General features: G+C 41.4%; 1 protein-coding gene across 5 annotated transcripts in view; it reads right to left on the bottom strand.

Annotated features, from left to right (window-relative positions):
• Positions 1–25,200, bottom strand: part of LOC112222535 (growth factor receptor-bound protein 10) — an 84,646-nt gene that overhangs the window by 39,802 nt on the left and 19,644 nt on the right. The window contains exons 1-3 of one of the 5 annotated variants that reach the window (XM_042304714.1): positions 23,700–23,822; positions 21,580–21,653; positions 7,952–8,045 (exon numbers count right to left, since the gene is read on the bottom strand). In XM_042304714.1, the coding sequence (XP_042160648.1) occupies positions 7,952–8,045; positions 21,580–21,582 (97 nt within the window). In that variant the 5' untranslated portion in view covers positions 21,583–21,653; positions 23,700–23,822. Of the gene's footprint in view, positions 1–7,951; positions 8,049–21,579; positions 21,654–23,421; positions 23,482–23,699; positions 23,823–25,200 lie in introns of those variants that run through there. The other 4 variants (XM_042304713.1, XM_042304715.1, XM_042304712.1 and 1 more) reach the window with 4 other exon arrangements.

The following is a 25,200-nucleotide window of genomic DNA, read 5'->3' on the forward strand; positions in this document are numbered from 1 at the left end:
CTCCACCGCGACAGAATGGTTCCCCCTGCTCTCTCTCTCAGCATTCCAGCCCGTCTGCTTCAACAGCCGATGCTTCCCTTTTCACTGTCTATTATTAACTTGCAAAAGGGAAAAGGATGGCAAGCCCTGGTGATAACTCCATAAAAGCTGTTTGGGATGTTTCCAATGCTTAGCAGACCATTATATGGACCAAATTCCATATGGTTTTTCTTTACAACCACTCAGTAATGTATGTATTCATTATAATATTCCTATCTGAATTAATTATGAGTGGCGGCGTCTCAAACAAATTCCCCCCGCCCTTTCCCAATGTACTGGTGCTACACACACACACCTACTAAACTAAAGGAAAATAATATGTGTGACAGTTTTTGCCTTGCTCTTATCAGTTCAGGATAGCAAATCAAAAAGTACATTAGTAAAAGTGATGTGTTGACAACGTAGCCCGGTCCCTCTAACCAGCCACTGTCAATTAGCATTAAAATGTGTAGAAAACAAAGAAGAGCTGGCATGGCTGGGGAGAGTGGTAGTCGGGAAATGGCACAGCGTCCTTGGGATGTGACGAGGAGACCGGACGATAGGAAGACAGCACAGGGAAAAATGGCCCACGTGAAAGGAATCAGTGGACCCATTCTTTCACGGTTCACACAGATACAGTCTTAACTGTACAGCGTGGTTCTACAGTGACTAGGACGATACTGGGACAATACGGCGCGCCAGTACACACCCACTGAGGACAGGAGGGGTGGAGAAAAAGCAAAGCCCAATCAGAATGAGCAGAAGTCTGTTCTCAGGAAAGACTTAATCAGTTTAAATCAGCATATTTCCTTTACATCAGCTACCATAATCTCAAAAGAACCACCCTCCTCACCACTAAAACCATGTCTTTTGTCTGAGGAATGCGTGATTGGATATTGCCTGTTCCAAAACCTGAGCACCAGCCGGGGCAAAGAATATATGTTTCTTTATTTAACTAGGCAAGTCAGTTAGGAACAAATTCTTATTTACAATAACAGCCTCCCGGGTAACAGTGGGTTGCCCTTGTTCAGGGGCAGAATGACCGATTTTTACCGTGTCAGCTCAGGGATTCGATCCGGCAACCTTTCAGTTACTGTCCCAATGCTCTAACCACTAGGCTACCTGCCGCCCCAAAGGAATAACTTTCGGAATAGGATTTACATTTTGATACTTGAAATACAAGTTAGCTTCTCATCTAGAAAGTGTATTATTGGAGTGCATTGGTACCATTGATAGGATTTATTACCTAGCAACTGTGTCTGTCTGGGTTTAGGGCTGGGGAAGGCACCCCCACACTGCCATCAGGCTTGTTTGTCCCAAATGGCACCCTATGGCCCATTGGGCTCTGGTCAAAAGTAGTACACTATATGGGGAAGAGGGTGCCATTTTGAATACAGCCCTCTGCTTCAGTCCTATTGTTCAGCCCTATGCTTCAGCCTAGGGTTGCAAAGGGAGGGTATATTACTGAAAACTTTCTAAGCTTACCAGTAAACTACCAGAATGTTGGTATCTTTCAAGGATTTTATGTAATCTATCACAAGATTACATAGTGGCCGTTTTGGGTAGTTCAGATTATCACAGGTGTCTAATTATCTCTCCCTTTTAACATTATTCACTAAGTTGATGTTGTTAATGCCCCATAGAAGTGAGAGAAAGAAATCAAAATGAAATGTTTTGGTGGTGGGGGGGGTGGGACCTGGAGAAGAATGCCCTGCCCTGCCAGGCCTAGCCCAACCCCTCCCTGGGCCTGCCGTGTCTGGATCCCAACAACCCTGCTGAGGAGGGGCCCCTGAGATTCAGCCTCAGCCTATAGCTATGTATGTCCTCCAGATTCAGTCCCAAATGGCTCCCTATTCCCTTAATAGTGCACTACTTTTAAACCAGAGCCCTATAGTGCATTACATAGGGAATGGGGTGCCATTTGGGACGTAACCCCAGCCTCCTCCACTCCACCATGACTTATAATTGAAGGCTGTATTATAACTCTCCACACTTCTCCCAAAGTGTGAACTTTCCCGTCAAGGATTTAAAAGCATTGCATTGGTGTAAAGATTGGCTGGAGAGAGAGTGCCCACCATTGTTCAATCCGTGACGGGGAGTGGGGAGTGAGTAAGTGGGTGGAGAATGAGGATGAGATCCTGCTGCTCACAAACAACCCAGCCAGGGGAGCAGCAGCGGGACACAGAGTCTGTGTCCCAAATGGCACCCTATACTTATAGCGCACTACTTTAGACCAACGGCCACAAGTCACCTATATGGTGCACTACTTTGACCAGAGCAGTGCTCATAAGGCTCCGGTCAAAAGTAGGGTACTAAATAGGAAATAGGGTGCCATTTGGGATGCACACAGCAGTGTTTATCTGATCTCTCCTGCTAATCTCTCTCCCACCTGCCCAGCCCCTCTCATGGGAATGTATGGGAGAGAGAGAGGAGGAACCAATCTTTTTGAAGAAAGGGTAGCGTCCCATGGGGTTTCTTTAAGAATGGAGCCCAAACACATTATTCACAGCATACCACAGTCCTGTATGACAAAGATCTCGTATTAACCCTTCAGCGACCAGACCGCACTTGGCCTTCAGTGTAGCCTAGGTATGACCATATTGCATTGTAAGTCAATAGTTAAAGCAACAACACTGAACTAAAGGCAGACTACAAGGCTGTGAAAGGCTGCAAAGGCTGTGAAAGGCTGCAAAGGCTGTGAAAGGCTGTGAAAGGCTGCAAAGGCTGTGAAAGGCTGTGAAAGGCTGTGAAAGGCTGCAAAGGCGATGAATACTAGACTACTACTGCACCAGTAAATAGGACTTTATGGCAAAACTACCACACAAGAGACTTAAAACCTTTAGCCCCATTAACAGCACAACACAACACCATGATACCCACACACATACACACACCCACACACAGTACCAGTGCAAAATCCAAATAATCTTTCACCTCCTTTTGGACTAGTACTAATTCTCACTACTGACGTACTTAATTATCTGAAAAATGATAATCTGCAACAGGATTTAGCCATGTCAACAAAACTACACCTTGACATCAATACATTTCTTAACACAACGATGTTATAACATATTATAAGAACATGTCATAACATACCCGGGTCAGTTTGTACAGTACATTTGTGTGTGTTGACAAATATCTGTCCTTTTAAAAGCAAACCTATAATAAACTGCTTCAATCTGTCTCATTTCTAAAATATCAAATTATTCAGGGTGCCGTTCCAACAAAAGACTTGTTCTTTCTGCCTAAAAGCACCAATGAGGTTTATGACAAACACACAAAGTAGGTCTTAGCCCTCGGCTCTATTCAAATCCTGTAAGCACAACTGTGGGTTTTGGGGAAAAGGAGGTCAGAATTTCACAGAGGATTATAGCACTATAACAATGTCATAACAGCAGAAATATGTATGTCTGTCGTAAACATTGTGCTATGGATTTAGGGATGAGCGTGAGTAATTGAGTACTCAAATACTCGAATGGTTGTCAAAACTTGGTCTTTAAGCAGAGGCAAAAGAAAATAGAATACTGTGTGGCGACAAAGCGTTGGGCACATCGCTCTCCAACCACGCTCTTCCGACAATTTGTGCTATGTCATTGATTTCATGGTGTGAATTGTTTGTCAATGATTATGAATTCCCTGCTATATATCAAAAGTATAACCAGTAGTAAATATAAGCTAACGTTAATCATTGCAGATGTCATTTCTTTGCCCGCGCTACATCAGTCTGCTCATACAGGACTAATAAAGGCCCAGCATTACGTTTGTGAAGAAGAAAAAAGAAGAAAAGAAAGAAAAGAAAAATTACATCGTTTTTTAAAATTCAGATCTTTCAGTGGGTGCTGAAGGTGCTCCTTCTTCACAAACGTAATGCTGGGCATTTATTGTCTGGTTTCTCTATCTTGTCACTATTGTGTGAACGCGCACGCTTGAGTGTTGGCTATACCTGGCCTGAGCGCCAGGATAGGCATCGGCGTTGGAGTTCATAAATCTGCATTTTCAAAATGCAGATCATCAAAAAAGCTGTGTTTTATGTTGAAAGTCCGTGTTTTCAAATTCAATAGAGATCAGGGGTGTGCAATTATATTTTTACTTCACAGAAATACCAAATAGAGTGCAAAGTTATTTGTTTAGCAGCTACACAAGTGTCACGCCCTGACCTTAGAGAACCGTTTTATTTCTCTATTTGGTGAGGTCAGGGTGTGATGTGGGGTGGGCATTCTATGTTTTGTATTTCTGTGTGTTTGGCCGAGTGTGGTTCCCAATCAGAGGCAGCTCGTTGTCTATCGTTGTCTCTGATTGGGAATCATTAGGCAGCCTGTTTTGCCACCTTAGTTGTGGGTAGTTGTCTGTGTTAGTGGCCTGTATAGCCCTAGGAAGCTGCACGTTCGTTTTTGGTGTTTCTTGTTTTGTTAGCGACATTCTTAATAAAGGAAAATGTACGCTCACCACGCTGCAATTTGGTCCAGTCATTTCCCTGACGACGTTCGTGACAACAAATAAATGAGCTTTTTACATGGCCGTCATACTATGCATGGCTGTCATACTGTATTTCTAATGTTTACCCTTAGAAATGTAGCCAGCCAATTCCTAATCTAATGTTTTGCTTGAAGTTAATCTTGCATTTTACCAGATGAAAGGAGGCTACACCAAGAAAAGTACAGGAGAAAAAGTAACTACACATCTGTCAGAGCGCTGTCTGCTGATAGAATCCCAGTTAGTGAATTGTCATCTGAGTGGAGAAGCACAACTGAAGCACAAAATGTGTCTGATGCTGAGCAGAAATTACAATAATAAACATCTTAAATCTGCATTTAGAAAATGCAGCAAAACATTTCTTATGCATTTTATCCTCTTTTTTTGCATGAAAAACAGGGGGACAAGCAGCAGCAGCAGCAATCTCGCATCAAATATTTTGCCCCTGCAAAGTGCAGCTTGGACACACCTACTCATTCAAGGGTTTTTCTTTATTTTTTTTACTATTTTCTACATTGTAGAATAATAGTGAAGACATCAAAACTATGAAATAACACAAATGGAATCATGTAGTAACCAAAAAAGTGTTTTTTTATATTTGAGATTCATCAAAGTAGCCACCCTTTGCCTTGATGACACCTTTGCATACTCTTGGCATTCTCTCAACCAGCTTCATGAGGTAGTCACCTGGAATGCATTTAAATTAACAGGTATGCTTAGTTAAACATTTATTTGTGGAATTTCTTTCCATCTTAATGCGTTTGAGCCAATCAGTTGTGTTGTGACAAGGTATGGGTGGTATACAGAAGATAGTCCTATTTGGTAAAAGACCAAATACATATTATTTGCAAGAACAGCTCAAATAAGCAACGAGAAACAACTGTCCATCATTACTTTAAGACATGAAGGTCAGTCAATACGAAAAACTTCAAGAACTTTTAAAGTTTCTTCAAGTGCAGTCGTAAAAACCATCAAGCGCTATGATGAAACTGGCTCTCATGAGGACCATCACAGGAAAGGAAGACCCAGAGTTACATCTGCTGCAGAGGATAAATTCATTAGAGTTACCAGCCTCAGAAATTGCAGCCCAAATAAATATTTCAGAGTTCAAGTAACAGACACATCTCAACATCAACTGTTCAGAGGAGACTATGTGAATCAGGCCTTCATAGTCAAATTGCTGCAAAGAAACGACTACTAAAGTACACCAATAATAAGAAGAAACTTGCTTGGACCAAGAAACACGAGCAATGGACATTAGACCAGTGGAAATCTGTCCATTGGTCTGATGAGTCCAAATTTAAGATTTTTGGTTCCAACCGCTGTGTCTTTGTGAGATGCAGAGTAGGTGAACGGATGATCTCTGCATGTGTGGTTCCCACCGTGAAGCATGGAGGAGGAGGTGTGATGGTGTGGGGATGCTTTGCTGGTGACACTGTCTGTGATCCCATCTGGTTTGCGCTTAGTGGGACTATCATTTGTTTTTCAACTGGACAATGACCCAACACACCTCCAGGCTGTGTAAGGTCTATTTGATCAAGAAGGAGAGTGATGGAGTGCTGCCTCAGATGACCTGGCCTCCACAAATCACCTGACATCAAACCAATTGAGATGGTTTGGGATGAGTTGGACCGCAGAGTGAAGGAAAAGCAGCCAACGAGTGCTCAGCATATGTGGGAACTCCTTCAAGACTATTGGAAAAGCATTCCAGGTGAAGCTGGTTAAGAATTCCAAGAGTGTGCAAAACTGTCATCAAGGCAAAACGTGGCTACTTTGAAGAATCTAAAATCTGGTTACTACATTATTCCATATGTGTTATTTTATAGTTTTGATGTTTTCACTATTATTCTACAATGTAGAAAAAAGTAAAAATAACAAAACACCTTTGAATGAGTAGGTGTGTCCAAACATTTGACTTGTACTGTATAAGGGGCAATTTAGCAATTACAACTTGTTATCTGTAAATGTTATGTTGAATTAGGAACTGTTGCACGCTGTTGGCATATATTTCCCAGAGTGCGCCTTGTGTACAAAAAATAAAAAATTTCATTTGAGTACTCGAACAGTAAAAAAAAAAGTAAAATGCCCATCCCTATATGGATATCAGACAATGTGTTATCAAAAGGGTCTATATAATAATATTGACCAATGTTGAAATGTACAGTTTCAATAGTCTAAACAATGAACAGTTGTCTTTCAAGTATACAAATGGTTATCAATGCATTCCTTGATTGATTCATTAATTCTCTCAATCTGATCTTGATATTATGGAGGGAGGGAGGTCTTTGCACATATTAAACATTTTGGGGCAAATACTTTTGCAAAGCGTTCTTTTTACCCTAACTCTCATATTATTATAGATAATTTGTAATGGAATCACTGAAAATTATTTGATCTGTCTCCCCATTCATAAATTCCAGTACAGTGCTCTCCCTTGACAGTGAAAAAAATGACAATGTAACTTCTGCTCCATTTATTTCCATGACAGCACCAAGCTTTCTCATCCACTACCAGACAGTTCAAAAACCTTCAAGCTTTACCTCCCATGCTGGGGCAATAGTGTGCGTAAACCTTCAAGCTTTACCTCCCATGCTGGAGCAATAGTGTGCGTAAACCTTCAAGCTTTACCTCCCATGCTGGGGCAATAGTGTGCGTAAACCTTCAAGCTTTACCTCCCATGCTGGGGCAATAGTGTGCGTAAACCTTCAAGCTTTACCTCCCATGCTGGGGCAATAGTGTGCGTAAACCTTCAAGCTTTACCTCCCATGCTGGGGCAATAGTGTGCGTAAACCTTCAAGCTTTACCTCCCATGCTGGGGCAATAGTGTGCGTAAATCTCATGCTCCGATTATCACAGCTGAAATTTGTATAGCACAATTAGATTGAAAGCTTAATTATAATGGCACCCCATGTCTTTACAAATCCCCCTTTGAACTGCTGAAATGTGTACAGCGGAAGAGCCTCCGAATATACATCCTAATCTGAACTTAATGAGCGACGGAGCCCTCTGCCATAAAATGCGTCAACAGTAACCCCCAACCCATATCAAAGTGTGCATGCATGCACTGAAAAGACACACACACACACACAACTGTAGATTAAAGCGGAATACAGAAAATGAGATTGCAAATCTCGGATCTGGGAATTAACAATGTGATAAGGATCTTTTGAAGCTGCAATTCCAATACAAATAGGCCACATTTCAGAACATAATCTTGTTAGTGACATTAGTATTCTCAGAGCAAAAAACTGTGATTATTATTATTACACATTTTTTTTAAACAGTTGTCTTTGTTTTCAATTATGCAGCCTCAAATATGTTGCACCCTAGTTCTGGACCATCAATAATTACACCATATAACTAGTCTACATCTGTCAAATAATTTGAGCAGAGACACAATAATCTAATGAATATTTCCATGCCGATTTCTAAGTACTGACATTCTTAGAACACCAACCTTGATGGTTAGGGGGGTTCCGATTGGTTGACTTCTGGAAACTCGGCCCAATTAGATCTGCTGGTCTGTGATTGGAGGCTCGGTCTACATTGTCCTGCTGAGAAAAAAGCCAACAGAGCAGTCATGCCAAAAGTGTTTATTCACAACTTCAGCATCACATCAGAACACTGGGTTTGTCTTTGTCTATCTAGTCTAACATGCAGAGGAACATTCATTTGGTTAAGACCTTATTGCATGCAGTACCAATCTGGTCAATATTGAGGTTAAAAAAACAACACAATCTCATTGCAGTGCGTGTACGCCCAAGCGTGCGCACGCGTGTGTGTGTGTGTGTGTACAGGCCTAAACTTGGCTCTCCTCCTGCTGGTCTAAACCAGAACATCCCCTCAGAGCAGCGTGGGGCACTACCATGAAAAGGCAACATACCAAGTTGCCTCTTCTTCCACCCAACCACCCCATGTTTTAGGCTGGATATGAGATCATGGTAAAGAGCATAATGAACTAGAACCAGTAAGGAAGGCTCCATACTAAGCTGTTGTCTTCAGTCAAGGCCTAGGAAGCAGTTACTGTTGCAGTAAGCTGTTGTCTTCAGTCAAGGCCTAGGTAGCAGTTTTTATTTAACTCGGCAAGCCAGTTAAGAACAAATTGTTATTTACAATGACGGCCTACCCCGGCCAAACCCGGAGGACGCTGAGCCAATTGTGCACCACCCTAGGACTCCCAATCACAGCCGGTTGTGATACAGCCTGGGGAAAAAAACAGAGTCTGTAGTGATGCCTCTAGCACTGAGATGCAGTGCCTTAGACCACCGTGCCACTCGGGAGCCTCCCAGTTACTGTGGCAGTAAGCTGTCGTCTTCAGTCGAGGCCTAGGAAGCAGTTACTGTGGCAGTAAGCTGTCGTCTTCAGTCGAGGCCTAGGAAGCAGTTACTGTGGCAGTAAGCTGTCGTCTTCAGTCGAGGCCTAGGAAGCAGTTACTGTGGCAGTAAGCTGTTGTCTTCAGTCGAGGCCTAGGAAGGAAGCAGTTACTGTGGCAGTAAGCTGTTGTCTTCAGTCGAGGCCTAGGAAGCAGTTACTGTGGCAGTAAGCTGTTGTCTTCAGTCGAGGCCTAGGAAGCAGTTACTGTGGCAGTAAGCTGTTGTCTTCAGTCAAGGCCTAGGAAGCAGTTACTGTGGCAGTAAGCTGTTGTCTTCAGTCAAGGCCCAGGAAGCAGTTACTGTGGCAGTAAGCTGTTGTCTTCAGTCAAGGCCTAGGAAGCAGTTACTGTGGCAGTAAGCTGTTGTCTTCAGTCAAGGCCTAGGAAGCAGTTGTGGCACTGTGTCTTCAGTCAGTTAAGCTGTTGTCTTCAGTCAAGGCCTAGGAAGCAGTTACTGTGGCAGTAAGCTGTTGTCTTCAGTCAAGGCCTAGGAAGCAGTTACTGTGGCAGTAAGCTGTTGTCTTCAGTCGAGGCCCAGGAAGCAGTTACTGTGGCAGTAAGCTGTTGCTAGCTAGTTTGTCCTAGGAGATGAACATTGGGGTTGTTATTTTACTTGAAATGCATATGGTCCTTTTTTGCTGGATCTATGTAAAGTTTTGACCAGGAGTCATACAAAATTGTGTGTTCATATACTCCAATGATTAATCCACAGATAAAAGGGGAAGCCTAGTTAGTTTTTAGTTAGTTATCATTGATTAATCTCTCCTCTTTCAAGCATGTATGCTTTGTATGCTTGTGAAAACCAATGAGAAGATTGCTGCGTGTCAAGCATCTCAAATAGAACCTTGTTCTATTTCAGCGGTCGGCAACGCAGACACTCATTGATGTGCATGGATAAAATGAGTGAATAACATGTACACGTTCATTTATATTGCAATGCTTGCGCACGAAGCACGGCCAGTCTGGTTTCCCTGTTAGGCCACAGCAGAAGCTCTTTAGTCTTTAGGACCGTTCAGTAGAACGTACAGGTGTGAAAAGCGAAAAGCCAATGTTCTGAGTTCTCCCCAGTGTTTATGCTAGTTGTTCGGTAGATAGGCTAGATGTTTTCTTTAAAGCAACTTTGCTTTGTTCTGCCTCAGATGTTGACCTAAACAGCAAGTAGCAGAGAACTTGATACGATTACAGGGCTTCCCACAGAAACACATACTTCCAGAGAACACCGTGTCTTCTTGGACAAAAACATAAAATAAATAAATCACTACAAAACAAGTGTGGGTTATCCATAATGTCATCACTGATTGGAGAACTCACAGTGTGCCGCGGGAACAGAATGTACTGTGGTGGACTTCTGTGTTTGGCTTGCTAGGGTGCTCCCACACTCACACACACGCGCATGTCAAAACCAAGACCTCTTGATACGGCAGAAAGGCAGTAGCTGTTATAATGCCTCGGTGAGAGAGGTAATATGATTTATGAAATGGTTTTGTTGTGAAATTGAAGAGGCTCGAACATTCTTTCGTAATTTTGAACACTGGTTTTCATGATCGATCCTTGATAAGTATGATTCACAACTTGAAGGAGCCCACTTCAACAAATAAACCCTACACAATCTTAGTTAGGCCTCTGGCCTATTATAACAAAACGCGTAATAATAACCCTTCGAACCCAAACCGGTTTTAATACGATCTAAATCAACTCACTGAGAAAAAGCAGCAGCAGTATAGTGGTGGCCCTCTCCAGTCTCGTCCTCCTGACTCCAAACTAATCCCAGTGCAAAGTGTCTGGACATGGTTGAAACCATCAGACTAGACAGGGCTAAAAAGGTCCAGCTACCAGAGTGTGACTGATCCCACCCACCCCCGACCGACTACCACCCCCCAAATGGCTGCAGCCAGTGACATCCTTGCTGGGAAGGGGCCAAATATGTATGCCAGTCCCAGCGAGCCCAGGGTTCAGCTCCAGTGAGCCCCCCACCACAGCACCAGACGCACCACAGCCGAAGCCTCCAGGGAAATGAGCAGACCTTAAAAACATGGGTTTGTCTGGACTGTCAACAAAAAAGCCCAACGATCACACATCCTTTGACACCCCCTTGACAATTGACTGAATGTTAACCTTTTAACATTTGGGAGCCAAAAAATAGTACTTCGTTTTTGCATAATTCTCAGCCATGTTTAGAGGGGTGGTATGCGCACACCCATGAACAAAACGTTACCTAGGTGCTGGATCCGAGAGGACAACGTAGAACAAGAAAAGTAAATCTGCGCGCTGGAATTCCGAGCCGGTCACGGGTGCACCTCAGCCACGCTCAAGGTACTAAACGATATCATAACCGCCATCGATAAAAGACAGTACTGTTCAGCCGTCTTCATCGACCTTGCCAAGGCTTTCGACTCTGTCAATCACCATATTCTTATCGGCAGACTCAGTAGCCTCGGTTTTTCGGATGACTGCCTTGTCTGGTTCACCAATTACTTTGCAGACAGAGTTCAGTGTGTCAAATCGGAGGGCAAGCTGTCCGGTCCTCTGGCAGTCTCTGTGGGGGTGCCACAGGGTTCAATTCTCGGGCCGACTCTTTTCTCTGTATATATCAATGATGTTGCTCTTGCTGCGGGCGATTCCCTGATCCACCTCTACGCAGACGACACCATTCTATATACTTCCGGCCCGTCCTTGGACACTGTGCTATCTAACCTCCAAACGAGCTTCAATGCCATACAACACTCCTTCCGTGGCCTCCAACTGCTCTTAAACGCTAGTAAAACCAAATGCATGCTTTTCAACCGTTCGCTGCCTGCACCCGCACGCCTGACCAGCATCACCACCCTGGATGGTTCCGACCTTGAATATGTAGACATCTATAAGTACCTAGGTGTCTGGCTAGACTGTAAACTCTCCTTCCAGACTCATATCAAACATCTCCAATCGAAAATCAAATCAAGAGTCGGCGTTCTATTCCGCAACAAAGCCTCCTTCACTCACGCCGCCAAACTTACCCTAGTAAAACTGACTATCCTACCGATCCTCGACTTTGGCGACGCCATCTACAAAATTGCTTCCAACACTCTACTCAGCAAACTGGATGCAGTTTATCACAGTGCCATCCGTTTTGTCACTAAAGCACCTTATACCACCCACCACTGCGACTTGTATGCTCTAGTCGGCTGGCCCTCGCTACATATTCGTCGCCAGACCCACTGGCTCCAGGTCATCTACAAGTCCATGCTAGGTAAAGCTCCGCCTTATCTCAGTTCACTGGTCACGATGGCAACACCCATCCGTAGCACGCGCTCCAGCAGGTGTATCTCACTGATCATCCCTAAAGCCAACACCTCATTTGGCCGCCTTTCGTTCCAGTACTCTGCTGCCTGTGACTGGAACGAATTGCAAAAATCGCTGAAGTTGGAGACTTTTATCTCCCTCACCAACTTCAAACATCTGCTATCTGAGCAGCTAACCGATCGCTGCAGCTGTACATAGTCTATTGGTAAATAGCCCACCCATTTTCACCTACCTCATCCCCATACTGTTTTTATTTATTTACTTTTCTGCTCTTTTGCACACCAATATCTCTACCTGTACATGTCCATCAGTGTTAATCTGCAAAATTGTAATTATTCGCCTACCTCCTCATGCCTTTTGCACACAATGTATATAGACTCCCCTTTTTTTCCTACTGTGTTATTGACTTGTTAATTGTTTACTCCATGTGTAACTCTGTGTTGTCTGTTCACACTGCTATGCTTTATCTTGGCCAGGTCGCAGTTGCAAATGAGAACTTGTTCTCAACTAGCCTACCTGGTTAAATAAAGGTGAAATAAAAATAAAAATAAAAATAACGCTCCCAAAGTTTTTAATAGGACTAGGACAATGTTTTGTTGGCTTCCACAGGATAATTCTTCTCAGCCATGCCAAGTCTTCCAACAGTATTACTACTCTATATTAAAATGGGGTTGGAAACAAGCACCTGCTCAATTCAGACACTCTGAGAAGAAGCTATTGACCTAACCAATATATGTTGGGTTTAGATCAGTAAATAAAAGTACAACTACAACACTGTGATTTAGTGATGCTATCTCAAAACATGGCCACCTACATTCTACACCATAGAAATAGAATTAATAGAAGAATTCAAATTTTTCTATGATCTATTCTGCCACAAACTCAATCATAGGCTAGGGTTAGTATGTAGAGAGGGGTCATAGTAAAGTTGGGGTCAGGTTTATAAAAAGGGAGAGATAAGGCAGACCAGGACTAAGGTTGGGGCCAAGACAAGGTCAGGGTTAAGGGTTTAGAACAGGGACAGTGGTAAGGTTGGGGGTTTGAACAAGGTCACGCCAAGGCCAATATTAGGTTTGTGGTGTTGAAAGGGGAGTGTCTGACAGAATAATCACACATGGGTCCTTCATGGGGCTTTGCTAAGAAGAAGCACTATGCTTTGGGATATGTTGTGTGTTGATAAGTGCAGGGGTCAGAAGTTTACATACACTCAATTAGTATTTGGTAGCATTGCCTTTAAATTGTTTAATTTGGGTCAAACGTTTTGGGTAGCCATCCACACGTTTCCCACAATAAGTTGGGTGAATTTTGGCCCATTCCTCCTGACAGAGCTGGTGTAACTGAGTCAGGTTTGTAGGCCTCCTTTTTCAGTTCTGCCCACAAATTTTCCATGGGATTGAGGTCAGGGCTTTGTGATGGCCACTCCAATACCTTGACTTTGTTGTCCTTATGCCATTTTGCTACAACTTTGGAAGTATGCTTGGGGTCATTGTCCATTTGGAAGACCCATTTGCAACCAAGCTTTAACTTCCTGATTGATGTCTTGAGATGTTGCTTCAATGTATCCACATAATTTTCCTGCCTCATGATGCCATCTATTTTGTGAAGTGCACCAGTCCCTCCTGCAGCAAAGCACCCACACAACATGATGCTGACACCCCTGTGCTTCACGGCTGGGACGGTGTTCTTTGGCTTGCAAGCCTCCCACTTTTTTTCCAAACATAACGATGGTCATTATGGCCAAACAGTTCTATTTTTGTTTCATCAGACCAGAGCACATTTCTCCAAAAAGTACGATCTTTGTCCCCATGTGCTGTTGCAAACCATAGTCTGGCTTTTTTATGGCGGTTTTGGAGCAGTGGCTTCTTCCTTGCTGAGCGGCCTTTCAGGTTATGTCGATATAGGACTTGTTTTACTGTGGATATAGATACTTTTGTACCCATCTCCAAAAGGTCCTTTGCTGTTGTTCTGGGATTGATGTTCACTTTTCACACCAAAGTACGTTTATCTCTAGGAGACAGAACGCGTCTCCTCCCTGAGAGCTATGACGTCTGCGTGGTCCCATGGTGTTTATACTTGCGTACTATTGTTTGTACAGATGAACGTGGTACCTTCAGGAAATTGCTCCCAAGGATGAACCAGACTTGTGGAGGTCTACAATTATTTTTCTGAGGTCTTGGCTTATTTCTTTTGATTTTCCCATGATTTCAAGCAAAGAGGCACTGAGATTGAAGGTAGGCATTGAAATACATCCACAGGTACACCTACAGTTGACTCAAATTATGTAAATTAGCCTATCAGAAGCTAATAAAGCAATGACATCATTTTGGGGAATTTTCCAAGCTGTTTCAACACACAGTCAACTTAGTGTATGTAAACTTCTGACCCACTGGGATTATGATACAGTGATAAATAACTGAAATAATCTGTCTGGAAACAATTGTTGGAAAAATTACTTGTGTCATACACAAAATAGATGTCCTAACCAACTTGCCAAAACTATAGATTGTTAACAAGAAATTTGTGGAGTGGTTGAAAAACGAGTTTTAATGACTCCAACCTAAGAGTATGTAAACTTCCGACTAATTAGAAGATCAAGAGTTCAATTTGGACTCTCTTTGGAGGCACACAGAGTGAGAAGATGAGAATGAGAGTAGGTGTGACCTATAATTTGTTTCCACAGTAATGGGTAGATATAGAATAGCCGCCATTCCTGTATTGCTATCGTCCAGCACGAACACACCCAGTGCACCCACTACAGTATAAAATAAACACAGCCCCTTTCCACATGCAGGGCTACCTCACTGAACAAGTCGGGGCCTATTCATGTTTAGGCCTAGGTTCTACTCTGGTAGGCATATTCATAATACTAAACACTGGTTCACTTTCCTCAATAACGGATGTTGTGGTTTTGCATAGTGCATTACTAACAGTCATGAGGCATTTCCTAAATGTTTAGCTCTCTATAAAGCCAGCATAATCCTCACACTAAGGATCATTTAAATGCTACCTCACATTCCAGAAAAGGTCACAATTTCTCCCACCTTGAACTTCCATTGGTCATGCTATTACGTTCAAAAGTCACACTGTAACTCTCCTGAATAAAAACAATAACAATACGTGGTCCAATTGTCATAGTTACATTTCATTGCATGCTAACTTAAATACAAGTGCATGGATGTATTGTGGACTAGAGGCTAGGGTGAAATGGCCTACTCTACTGCTAGATGACGTCAAACTCCTAGTCTAGTAGCCTAATTCAGTAGGATAGTTAGCCCTGCAAAGTCAAATACCAATTTAAATAGCAGATTTTATTGCTGTATGTTTATGTAGATAAGCCTCCGGTTTCCTCTGGGGTTTCTCTGGTAGAGAGAGAGAGAGAAACACTGACCTTCTTTTACAAGTCAGGGCACATTTGTCATGTAACCCACTAGATGCCTAAAATGCATCCTGATTCAACAAACGCAGCTCAACCCAAACATTTCCTGTCGGTCTGTGTCTCAAAAATAAAGTAAAAGAACCAGATTTTTGAATTTCCCCATTTACTTCCAAGAAAAACCAGAACAAGAAAGCTTGACTTCCAGGAACAGGAAACCATATGCTTCTGCCAGAAAAATCCCCACTTCATTCACTCTAAAAACACCTACAAAACTCAAGGCAAAAAATGTACTGCTTTGCAAAGACTGATGTGTTTCAGGGAATAAGATCAGCTTTAATGGCTACAGCAGCGTGAAGCCAGAGCCTGTGTCCCAAATGGCACGACATTCACTACATGGTGAAATTATTTTGACCAGAGCCCTATGGGTCCTGGTCAAAAGTAGTGCACTACATGGGGGATAGGATGCCAATCGGGACACAAATAGAGTCAACATGGCCCCCGACCAAATGATAAGCCTATAGCTAACACACATAATATATATATATGTGTATATATATATATATATATATATATATATATATATTTCTCTCTGCAGAACTTTGACTCATGCGAACTTTGACTCATGTTAAAATGTGCTGCTTCACAATGCCAAATTTGCATTTCACCTCTGTCACTTCCATAGAGATTTTCCTTGTAATCGTATTCTAGTGTGTTCAATTCTTTGAATCGTTTAAAGCTGCAATATCTCACTTTTTGAGCGGCCCGAACGAATTCACATAGAAATGTGAGTTATAGATCTATCATTCTCATTGAAAGCAAATCTAAGAAGGGGTAGATCTATTCTATGTGCACTATTTCTATGCATCCCGTGCTTAAGCTTAGTTTTTTGTATTTTCCTTTAGTTTTGTACACCAGCTTCAAACAGCTAAAAATATAATATTTTTGGTTATGGAAAATATATTTCACAGCAGTTTAGATGGTACAATGATTCTCTACACTATACTTGCTTGTTTTGCCACAAACTGAAAGTAGGCGATTTATTACCATTTTGGTAACACTTTACTTGACACCCAGTGTCAAAACACATTATGACAAGGTCATTACAACTGACATAACCTGTCATAATATGGTCATAACACTGTCATGACCCACATATTTACACCTGTTGTGATATATATTGAGTTATTTTATGTCTGGTTATGACACCTACATAAGAGTGTCAAAACCCACATTTATTCAAATTTGTTTTTTCCATTTCAATAAGTTTCCTTTCTTTTGAAAGTTTGCTTCTTAAATCCTTTGTTGTTGTAATGAATTCTTTACAGTCATGCTTTTTTCAACATATTTTAAATAACACTGTCAAGAAGCATTACGGCCATCCTGGGTCACTTTACTTGGACTAGAAAACACACTTTATGACTCTGTCAAGAAGCATTATGACCATCCTGGGTCACTTTACTTGGACTAGAAAACACACTTTATGACACTGTCAAGAAGCATTATGACCATCCTGGGTCACTTTAGCATTATGACCATCCTGGGTCCTTGGACTAGAAAACACACTTTATGACACTGTCAAGAAGCATTACGGCCATCCTGGGTCACTTTACTTGGACTAGAAAACACACTTTATGACTCTGTCAAGAAGCATTACGGCCATCCTGGGTCACTTTACTTGGACTAGAAAACACACTTTATGACTCTGTCAAGAAGCATTATGACCATCCTGGGTCACTTTACTTGGACTAGAAAACACACTTTATGACACTGTCAAGAAGCATTATGACCATCCTGGGTCACTTTACTTGGACTAGAAAACACACTTTATGACACTGTCAAGAAGCATTACGGCCATCCTGGGTCACTTTACTTGGACTAGAAAACACACTTTATGACTCTGTCAAGAAGCATTACGGCCATCCTGGGTCACTTTACTTGGACTAGAAAACACACTTTATGACACTGTCAAGAAGCATTATGACCATCCTGGGTCACTTTTCTTGGACTAGAAAATACACTTTATGACACTGTCAAGAAGCATTATGACCATCAAGTGTAACTTCACTTGGGGGGAAAAAAACAGTTCATGGCACTATCAAGAAGAATTATGAGCATCATAATGCCAAATAATGCCATACATGCCCTTATATCAGGATTCAGTCAAAAAAAGGGTGTTTTGTCCTGCCCCTGAAACCTGCTCCTGTGTTCATCCCAGTCATCAGCAACAGAGCATTGGGTTAGGTGCATGTGTGCACAATTACAATTAAATAAATATATATATATAAAACATATTGTTGACATGTAGGTTATGATGTAATAGAATGTTTGCATTGTGTGGTAGGTAGACACTTTTGTAGGCGTCATAACCAGCCGTAAAATAACACAATATGTGTCACAACAGGTCTAATTATGTGTCATGACAGTGTTATGACCATATTATAAAAGTTATGACACGGTATGTCAGCTGTTATGACATGGTTATGACCGTGTCATAACATGTTATGATGCTGGGTGTCAAGTAAAGTGTTATCCTGCATAGTGAATCTTTAAATGTCACTTATTTCATTCAGAGTTTATGCCTTCACGGAATCCTATTTACATTTTACAGTCAGTATAAACTGAAACCTGTTTCCAAGGAATATGACTAGTCTATTCAGTTAACTAAAACATTAAAGTAACCTCAATACTATTTAACACAGACTCTTGAGCTCAATACTAAGTCCACAGCTGTGTAGCAGCCATAGTCCGATGATTCATTATTACATATTTACGAATCTCAATGCATTGAATGTTTTCGAGTTGTGGACATACAGTTGAAGTCAGAAGTTTACATACACTTAGGTTGGAGTCATTAAAACTCGTCTTTCAACCACTCCACAAATTTCTTGTAAACAAACTATAGTTTTGGCAAGTCGGTTAGGACATCTACTTTGTGAATGGCACAAGTCATTTTTCCAACAATTGTTTACAGACAGATTATTTCACTTATAATTCACTGTATCACAATTCCAGTGGGTCAGACGTTTACATACACTAAGTTGACTGTGCCTTTAAACAGCTTGGAAAATTCCAGAAAATGATGTTACGGCTTTATAAGCTTCTGATATACTAATTGACATCATTTATGTCAATTCGAGGTGTACATGTGGATGTATTTCAAGGCCTACCTTCCAACTCAGTGCCTCTTTGCTTGACATCATGGGAAAATCAAAAGAAATCAGCCAAGACCTCAGGAAACATTTTTGTAGACCTCCACAAGTCTGGTTCATCCTTGGGAGCAATTTCCAAATGCCTGAAGGCACCACATTCATCTGTACAAACAATAGTACGCAAGTATAAACACCATGGGACCACGCAGGAAGGAGACGCGTTCTGTCTCCTAGAGATTAATGTACTTTGGTGTGAAAAGTGCAAATCAATCCCAGAACAACAGCAAATGACCTTGTGACGATGCGGTTGGAAACAGGTACAAAAGTATCTATCTCCATAGTAAAACAAGTCCTATATCGACATAACCTGAAAGGCCGCTCAGCAAGGAAGAAGCCACTGCTCCAAAACTGCCATAAAAAAGCCAAACTACGGTTTGCAACAGCACATGGGGACAAAGATCATACTTTTTGGAGAAATGTGCTCTGGTCTGATGAAACAAAAATAGAACTGTTTGGCCATAATGACCATCGTTATGTTTGGAGGAAAAAGGGGGATGCTTGCAAGCCAAAGAACACCATCCTAACCGTGAAGCACGGGGTGGCAGCATCATTTTGTGGGGGTGCTTTGCTGCAGGAGGGACTGGTGCACTTCACAAAATAGATGGCCTCATGAGGCAGGAAAGTTTTGTGGATATATTGAAGCAACATCTCAAGACATCAGTCAGGACGTTAAAGCTTGGTCGCAAATGGGTCTTCCAAATGGACAATGACCCCAAGCATACGTCCAAAGTTGTGGCAAAATAGCGTAACGACAACAAAGTCAAGGTATTAGAGTGGCCATCACAAAGCCCTGACCTCAATCCTATGGAAAATTTGTGGGCAGACCTGAAAAAGCATGTGCGAGCAAGGAGGCCTACAAACCTGACTCAGTTACACCAGCTCTGTCAGGAGGAATGGGCCAAAATTCACCCAGCTCATTGTCGGAAGCTTGTGGAAGGCTACCCAAAACATTTGACCCAAGTTAAACAATTTAAAGGCAATGGTACCAAATACTAATTGAGTGTATGTAAACTTGTATGTATGTATGTGTGTATGAAAACTGACCCATTGGGAATGTGATGAAAGAAATAAAAGCTGAATAAATTATTTTCTCTACTATTATTCTGATATTTCACATTCTTAAAATAAAGTAGTGATCCTAACTGACCTAAGACAGGGAATCTTTACCAGGATTAAATGTCAGGAATTGTGAAAAACTGAGTTTAAATGTATTTTGCTGAGGTGTATGTAAACTTTCGACATCAACTGTATTGATTCAATGTTTATGTATTCCTATTGGTTGGTTGAATTTACATATCGATAGGTGCCATACCATTGGTTATGCTTTCAGATAGGGGGAGATCACGAACATAAATTCTTCCCAGTCTGATATTGACATGCAATTGGTAGGTCAGTCCTGAAATACATACTGTATTCTATTTTCATATTTACAATGTGTACAAGTTCACTAAGTACATGTCTTGATGTATAAATGTGTAACAGTGCCTGTTAGATATTGGGGGCATCCTGGGATGTGCTTTTGCATGTATTTGCTGGAAGAACAAGTTAGCTAGCTTGCTCTAATTGTAATGTTTGCATTGGTTATTTCTATGCTAACAGACGAATCAGGAATCTACAGCCATCTAATGTGGTTCCTTGTGTCTATCGTCAGAAAAAACACCAATCAACTGGGATCGCTGGCTGGACAGTCCTTCCTTTAAAAAGCTTCCCCAGTGAAAAATGTCTGGCACCGCCAGTGAACTTTCACATAGCTGTCTCACTGGCTTTGCATGTCTGCCGCTGGTGGCAAAACCCAGTTACCCCTCTGGGGATCAATAAAGTTAATTCGGCAGACACTGTGACCCAAATACCTATTAGAAGCAACACAAGAGTGAGAACGCAATCCATATGTCCATTAACTATTAAAGATCATAAGCCTATACGGTGGCCTACATCAATTACAGTGGGGTTCGAAATTATTGACACCCTTGATTAAGATGGGCAAAAATCACGGCTGGCTAGTTAGCACGCGCTAATAGCGTTTCAAACTTCACTCACTCTGAGCCTTGGGGCTGTTGTTTCCCTTGCTCTGCATAGGTAATGCTTCGATGTGGTGGCTGTTGTCGTTGTGTTGCTGGTTCGAGCCAAGGGAGGAGCGAGGAGAAGGACGAAAGCTATACTGTTACACTGGCAATACTATAGTGCCTATAAGAATATCCAATAGTCAAAGGTTAATGAAATGCAAATGGTACAGAGGGAAATAGTCCTATAATAACTACAACCTAAAACTTCTTACCTGGGAATATTGAAGACTCATGTTAAAAGAAACCACCAGCTTTCATATGTTCTCATGTTCTGAGCAAGGAACTGAAACTTTAGCTTTCTTACATAGCACATATTGCACTTTTACTTTTTTCTCCAACACTATGTTTTTGCATTATTTAAACCAAATTGAACATGTTTCATTATCTACTTTTTGGCTAAATTGATTTTATTGATGTATTATATTAAGTTAAAATAAGTGTTAATTCAGTATTGTTGTAATCGTCATTATTAAAAATACAAGGTTTTTTATTTATTTATTTTTTAAATCGGCCGATTAAATCGGTATCGGCATTGAAAAATCATCATCGGTCGACCTCTAGTAGTCACTGCTACATTATTTCTAAGAATCTTTAGGGGTGTTATTTGTTAAACAAAATCTAGTTATTTGAGCAATCGTATTAGTATAAAATAATATAATTTCCCCATACAATATAGTTCAGTATTTTAATTATTTATTTTATACAGTCATTTTTGCTCATCTTTGTCAAGGGTGTCAATCATTTCAGACCACACTGTATGTACTGCACTATTATATACTGTACCATCTTTGATGACAGAAGTCTATCGATCCATCACTGACTGACCCAACATGGAAACATGATGCGACCCTCCAGATCTACCAAACAAAGAAAAACCAGACTTCTGTTCATTAGGGCACGCAACGTAAAACGCTTGAAAACTTTTAGCAACCGAAAATGAAACGTTTGTGTCCAGACCCTCCCTGTTTCAGACCATTTTCTTCCATTTGGTGACTAATGAACACGACTCAGAAGATACAGTTCTCCTTCACTGGCATCACACTGGCATCCCAGACCATAAGCAGAAACTCATAACAGGACTAAACACCTGACCTTTCACACACAGTGTTTAATTGAAAGTAGAGCTGGGATGATAAACCGGAAAATATCGATCACATTGCTGATATCGTTCATTACTATAAGTAGCCTATACTAGAGAAATGTGACGTTTGAAATGAAATAAGTTTCCTAATATGGGTGATTTTTAAAATGTGACAATTTCCACCAAACTAGTAGTAGTAGCTTAAAGGATCATAATTGTTATTTTTTATAAACATATAGTTCTATTTATCGTTATTGCATCAATTCAGGCAATTTATTGCGATATGGATTTTGGTCCATATCCCCCAGCTCTAATTGAAAGTACAAAAAAGAGAGACATTTCCATCCATATAAAATCCAGTTCAGTAGTCCTACTCAATCCAGTAATTAAGTTGATAAGCTTTCCTTGGAGTGCTGTGGCAAACCTCCAGTCAGTTCACCCAGCTCTCTTTCGCTCTCTCTCCAACACCGCCTTGGAGCTGAGCCCAGAATCCCATAACATTTACTTGTTATATAACCCCAGGATAAAGAGGCTGTTTCTGCCCATTATTTACCAATTAAAAAACTGACAGTGTGAATGAGCCCGTCGAGGAAGAGATCAGATGCATAGGATAGCTACTTCTAGGAACTGTTAAGCTAGTTGAGATACTTTGTGTTTAGCTGCATGACTAAACAAGTGTGTCTGATACTAGAAAAGTGGACATAGCCTATTCATATTATATTCTTTAGCCCTAACCACAATGAAAGCCCAAGGGAGAGGGTGGGTGGTGGATGACAAGCTAAAATCCCCACAGCACAGGCTTCCTAAATAGCCCTTTAGGGCTGGATGGGTTGAACTCTCCTCTACAGGGCAGGTGACCAGGCTGATTGATAGTCTATTTCCCACTGGACTGGGGTTGAAGTGCTGCACGTGGAAACAAACAATGTAAAAAACAATCCGGTTAATCCATTGATTGAGACCACTGCTGATGGTCTTACGTCGGGTCCAGATTCCCCATGCTGGGCCAGGCACCATGTGAATCACCATCGATGTATTCAGCCCAAAGGAATGTGCGTCCATGCCACTGCCATTCATTGGCTCTTCTGTTTTCATTCATGCTCTGCCACTAAATCTATTGGCCATGACAGGTACATTCACAGCAAGGTTTTTTTTGTTACGGCCCAGCTGAGAGAGTGGGGATCTGGTTTTAACCTCTCGCTCCCGTCTTCCCTCAGCTCTGGCTCTGGGGTGAGGGAGGGCTTATAGCAGGGGAACTGGGAGTGTTTAAACAGTCTTTTCCTAACCACTCCATGTATAGTTTTATATACAGTTCCATATGTTAGATGCATATAGAGCGTTTTATTATTTTTACGTTTATGACTTGTGTAAATAAGAGTTCCAAATCCCAAATGGTGCTGCATCAGCAAACACTAGAATATTACCACAGATAATAAAGAGCTTATAAAATATGGCAGACCTGGGTTCAAATAGTATTTGAAATCGTTTTAACACTAGCTGTGGTTGCTTGAACTTGCCTTGTGAAAAAATACCAATGGAATACTCACAAAAGTGAAAACCCTGCCCAACTGGCACTGCAGCCAGGCTCAAGTAAACGCTCAAAGTTACTGAAAGAAAATAAATCATATTTGAAGCTAGGTCTGATAGATGGTGTGGTTAAACTATGGTCTAAGCCAATAGTTTCAACAGAAAACATCACAGTAGTAAATTTGAGTAATTGTAACATTCGTAATTGCTATTCCAAATGAATTGATATCTCTGACACATTAAAATTCTAGAAATATAGATGGTACAAAACATCTAGTAAAAGACATGGATTAATTACCTGATAATTTGGATGGTGTAGAAAATAATCTGGACATCCGGCTACAGCCATGCTATGGAGCTATTTATCAATCACTGCTCTTTGGGTTTTCCCATTCACTTTTGATAGATGATGCAAGAACCTGTAAAAGAAAACAGAAGAGATTAATGATTAATTAAACTAGATATGCAAAAATGTAGCTAATGGGTCCACAATAAAACAGTTTCTGATGATCTTTTACAATGATTTTTACTGTATCAAGGATAGCATACACAAGACGTTTTGGGTTAACATCTTTCTTCAGTGTGTAGCTTCATGACGGACGTGAATTAAACTAAAAATGCTTCAGAAGGAAAAGGAAGTCTCAAACAGTGGAGACTAATATAGCACATCTTAACCAGAGGTCGGCCGATTAATCGGAATGGCCGATTAATTGGGGGCCGATTTCAAGTTTTCATATCAATCGGAAATCGGGTATTTTTGGGTGCCAATTTTTTAAATATATATTTTTAAATACCTTTATTTAACTAGGCAAGTCAGTTAAGAACACATTCTTATTTTCAATGACGGCCTAGGAACGGTGGGTTAACTGCCTCGTTCAGGGGCAGAACGACAGATTTTCACCTTGTCAGCTCGGGGGACCCAATCTTGCAACCTTACAGTTAACTAGTCCAACGCAATAACAACCTGCCTCTCTCTCGTTGCACGCCACAAGGAGACTGCCTGTTACGCGAATGCAGTAAACTAAGGTAAGTTGCTAGCTAGCATTAAACTTATCTTATAAAAAATAATCATAATCACTAGTTAACTACACATGGTTGATGATATGACTAGATATTATCTAGCGTGTCCTGCATTGCGTATAATCTGACTGAGCATACAAGCATACAAGTATCTAAGTATCTGACTGAGCGGTGGTAGGCAGAAGCAGGCGCGTAAACATTCATTCAAACAGCACTTTCGGGCATTTTGCCAGCAGCTCTTCGTTGTGCGTCAAGCATTGCACCGTTTATGACTTCAAGCCTATCAACTCCCGAGATGAGGCTGGTGTAACCGAAGTTAAATGGCTAGCTAGTTAGCGCACGCTAATAGCATTTCAAACGTCACTCGCTCTGAGCCTTGCAGTGGTTGTTTCCCTTGCTCTGCATAGGTAACGCTGCTTCGAGGGTGGCTGTTGTCGTTGTGTTCCTGGTTCGAGCCCAGGGAGGGGCGAGGAGAGGGACGGAAGCTATACTGTTACACTGGCAATACTAAAGTGCCTATAAGAACACCCAATAGTCAAAGGTTAATGAAATACAAATGGTATAGTGGGAAATAGTCCTATAATTCCTATAATAACTACAACCTAAAACTTCTTACCTGGAATATTGAAGACTCATGTTAAAAGGAACCACCCGCTTTCATATGTTCTCATGTTCTGAGCAAGGAACGGAAACGTTAGCTTTCTTACATAGCACATATTGCACTTTTACTTTCTTCTCCAACACTTTGTTTTTGCATTATTTAAACCAAATTGAACATG

This window comes from Oncorhynchus tshawytscha, linkage group LG23 (genome assembly GCF_018296145.1).
Source record: "Oncorhynchus tshawytscha isolate Ot180627B linkage group LG23, Otsh_v2.0, whole genome shotgun sequence".
NCBI classification, from domain to species: Eukaryota; Metazoa; Chordata; class Actinopteri; order Salmoniformes; family Salmonidae; genus Oncorhynchus; species Oncorhynchus tshawytscha.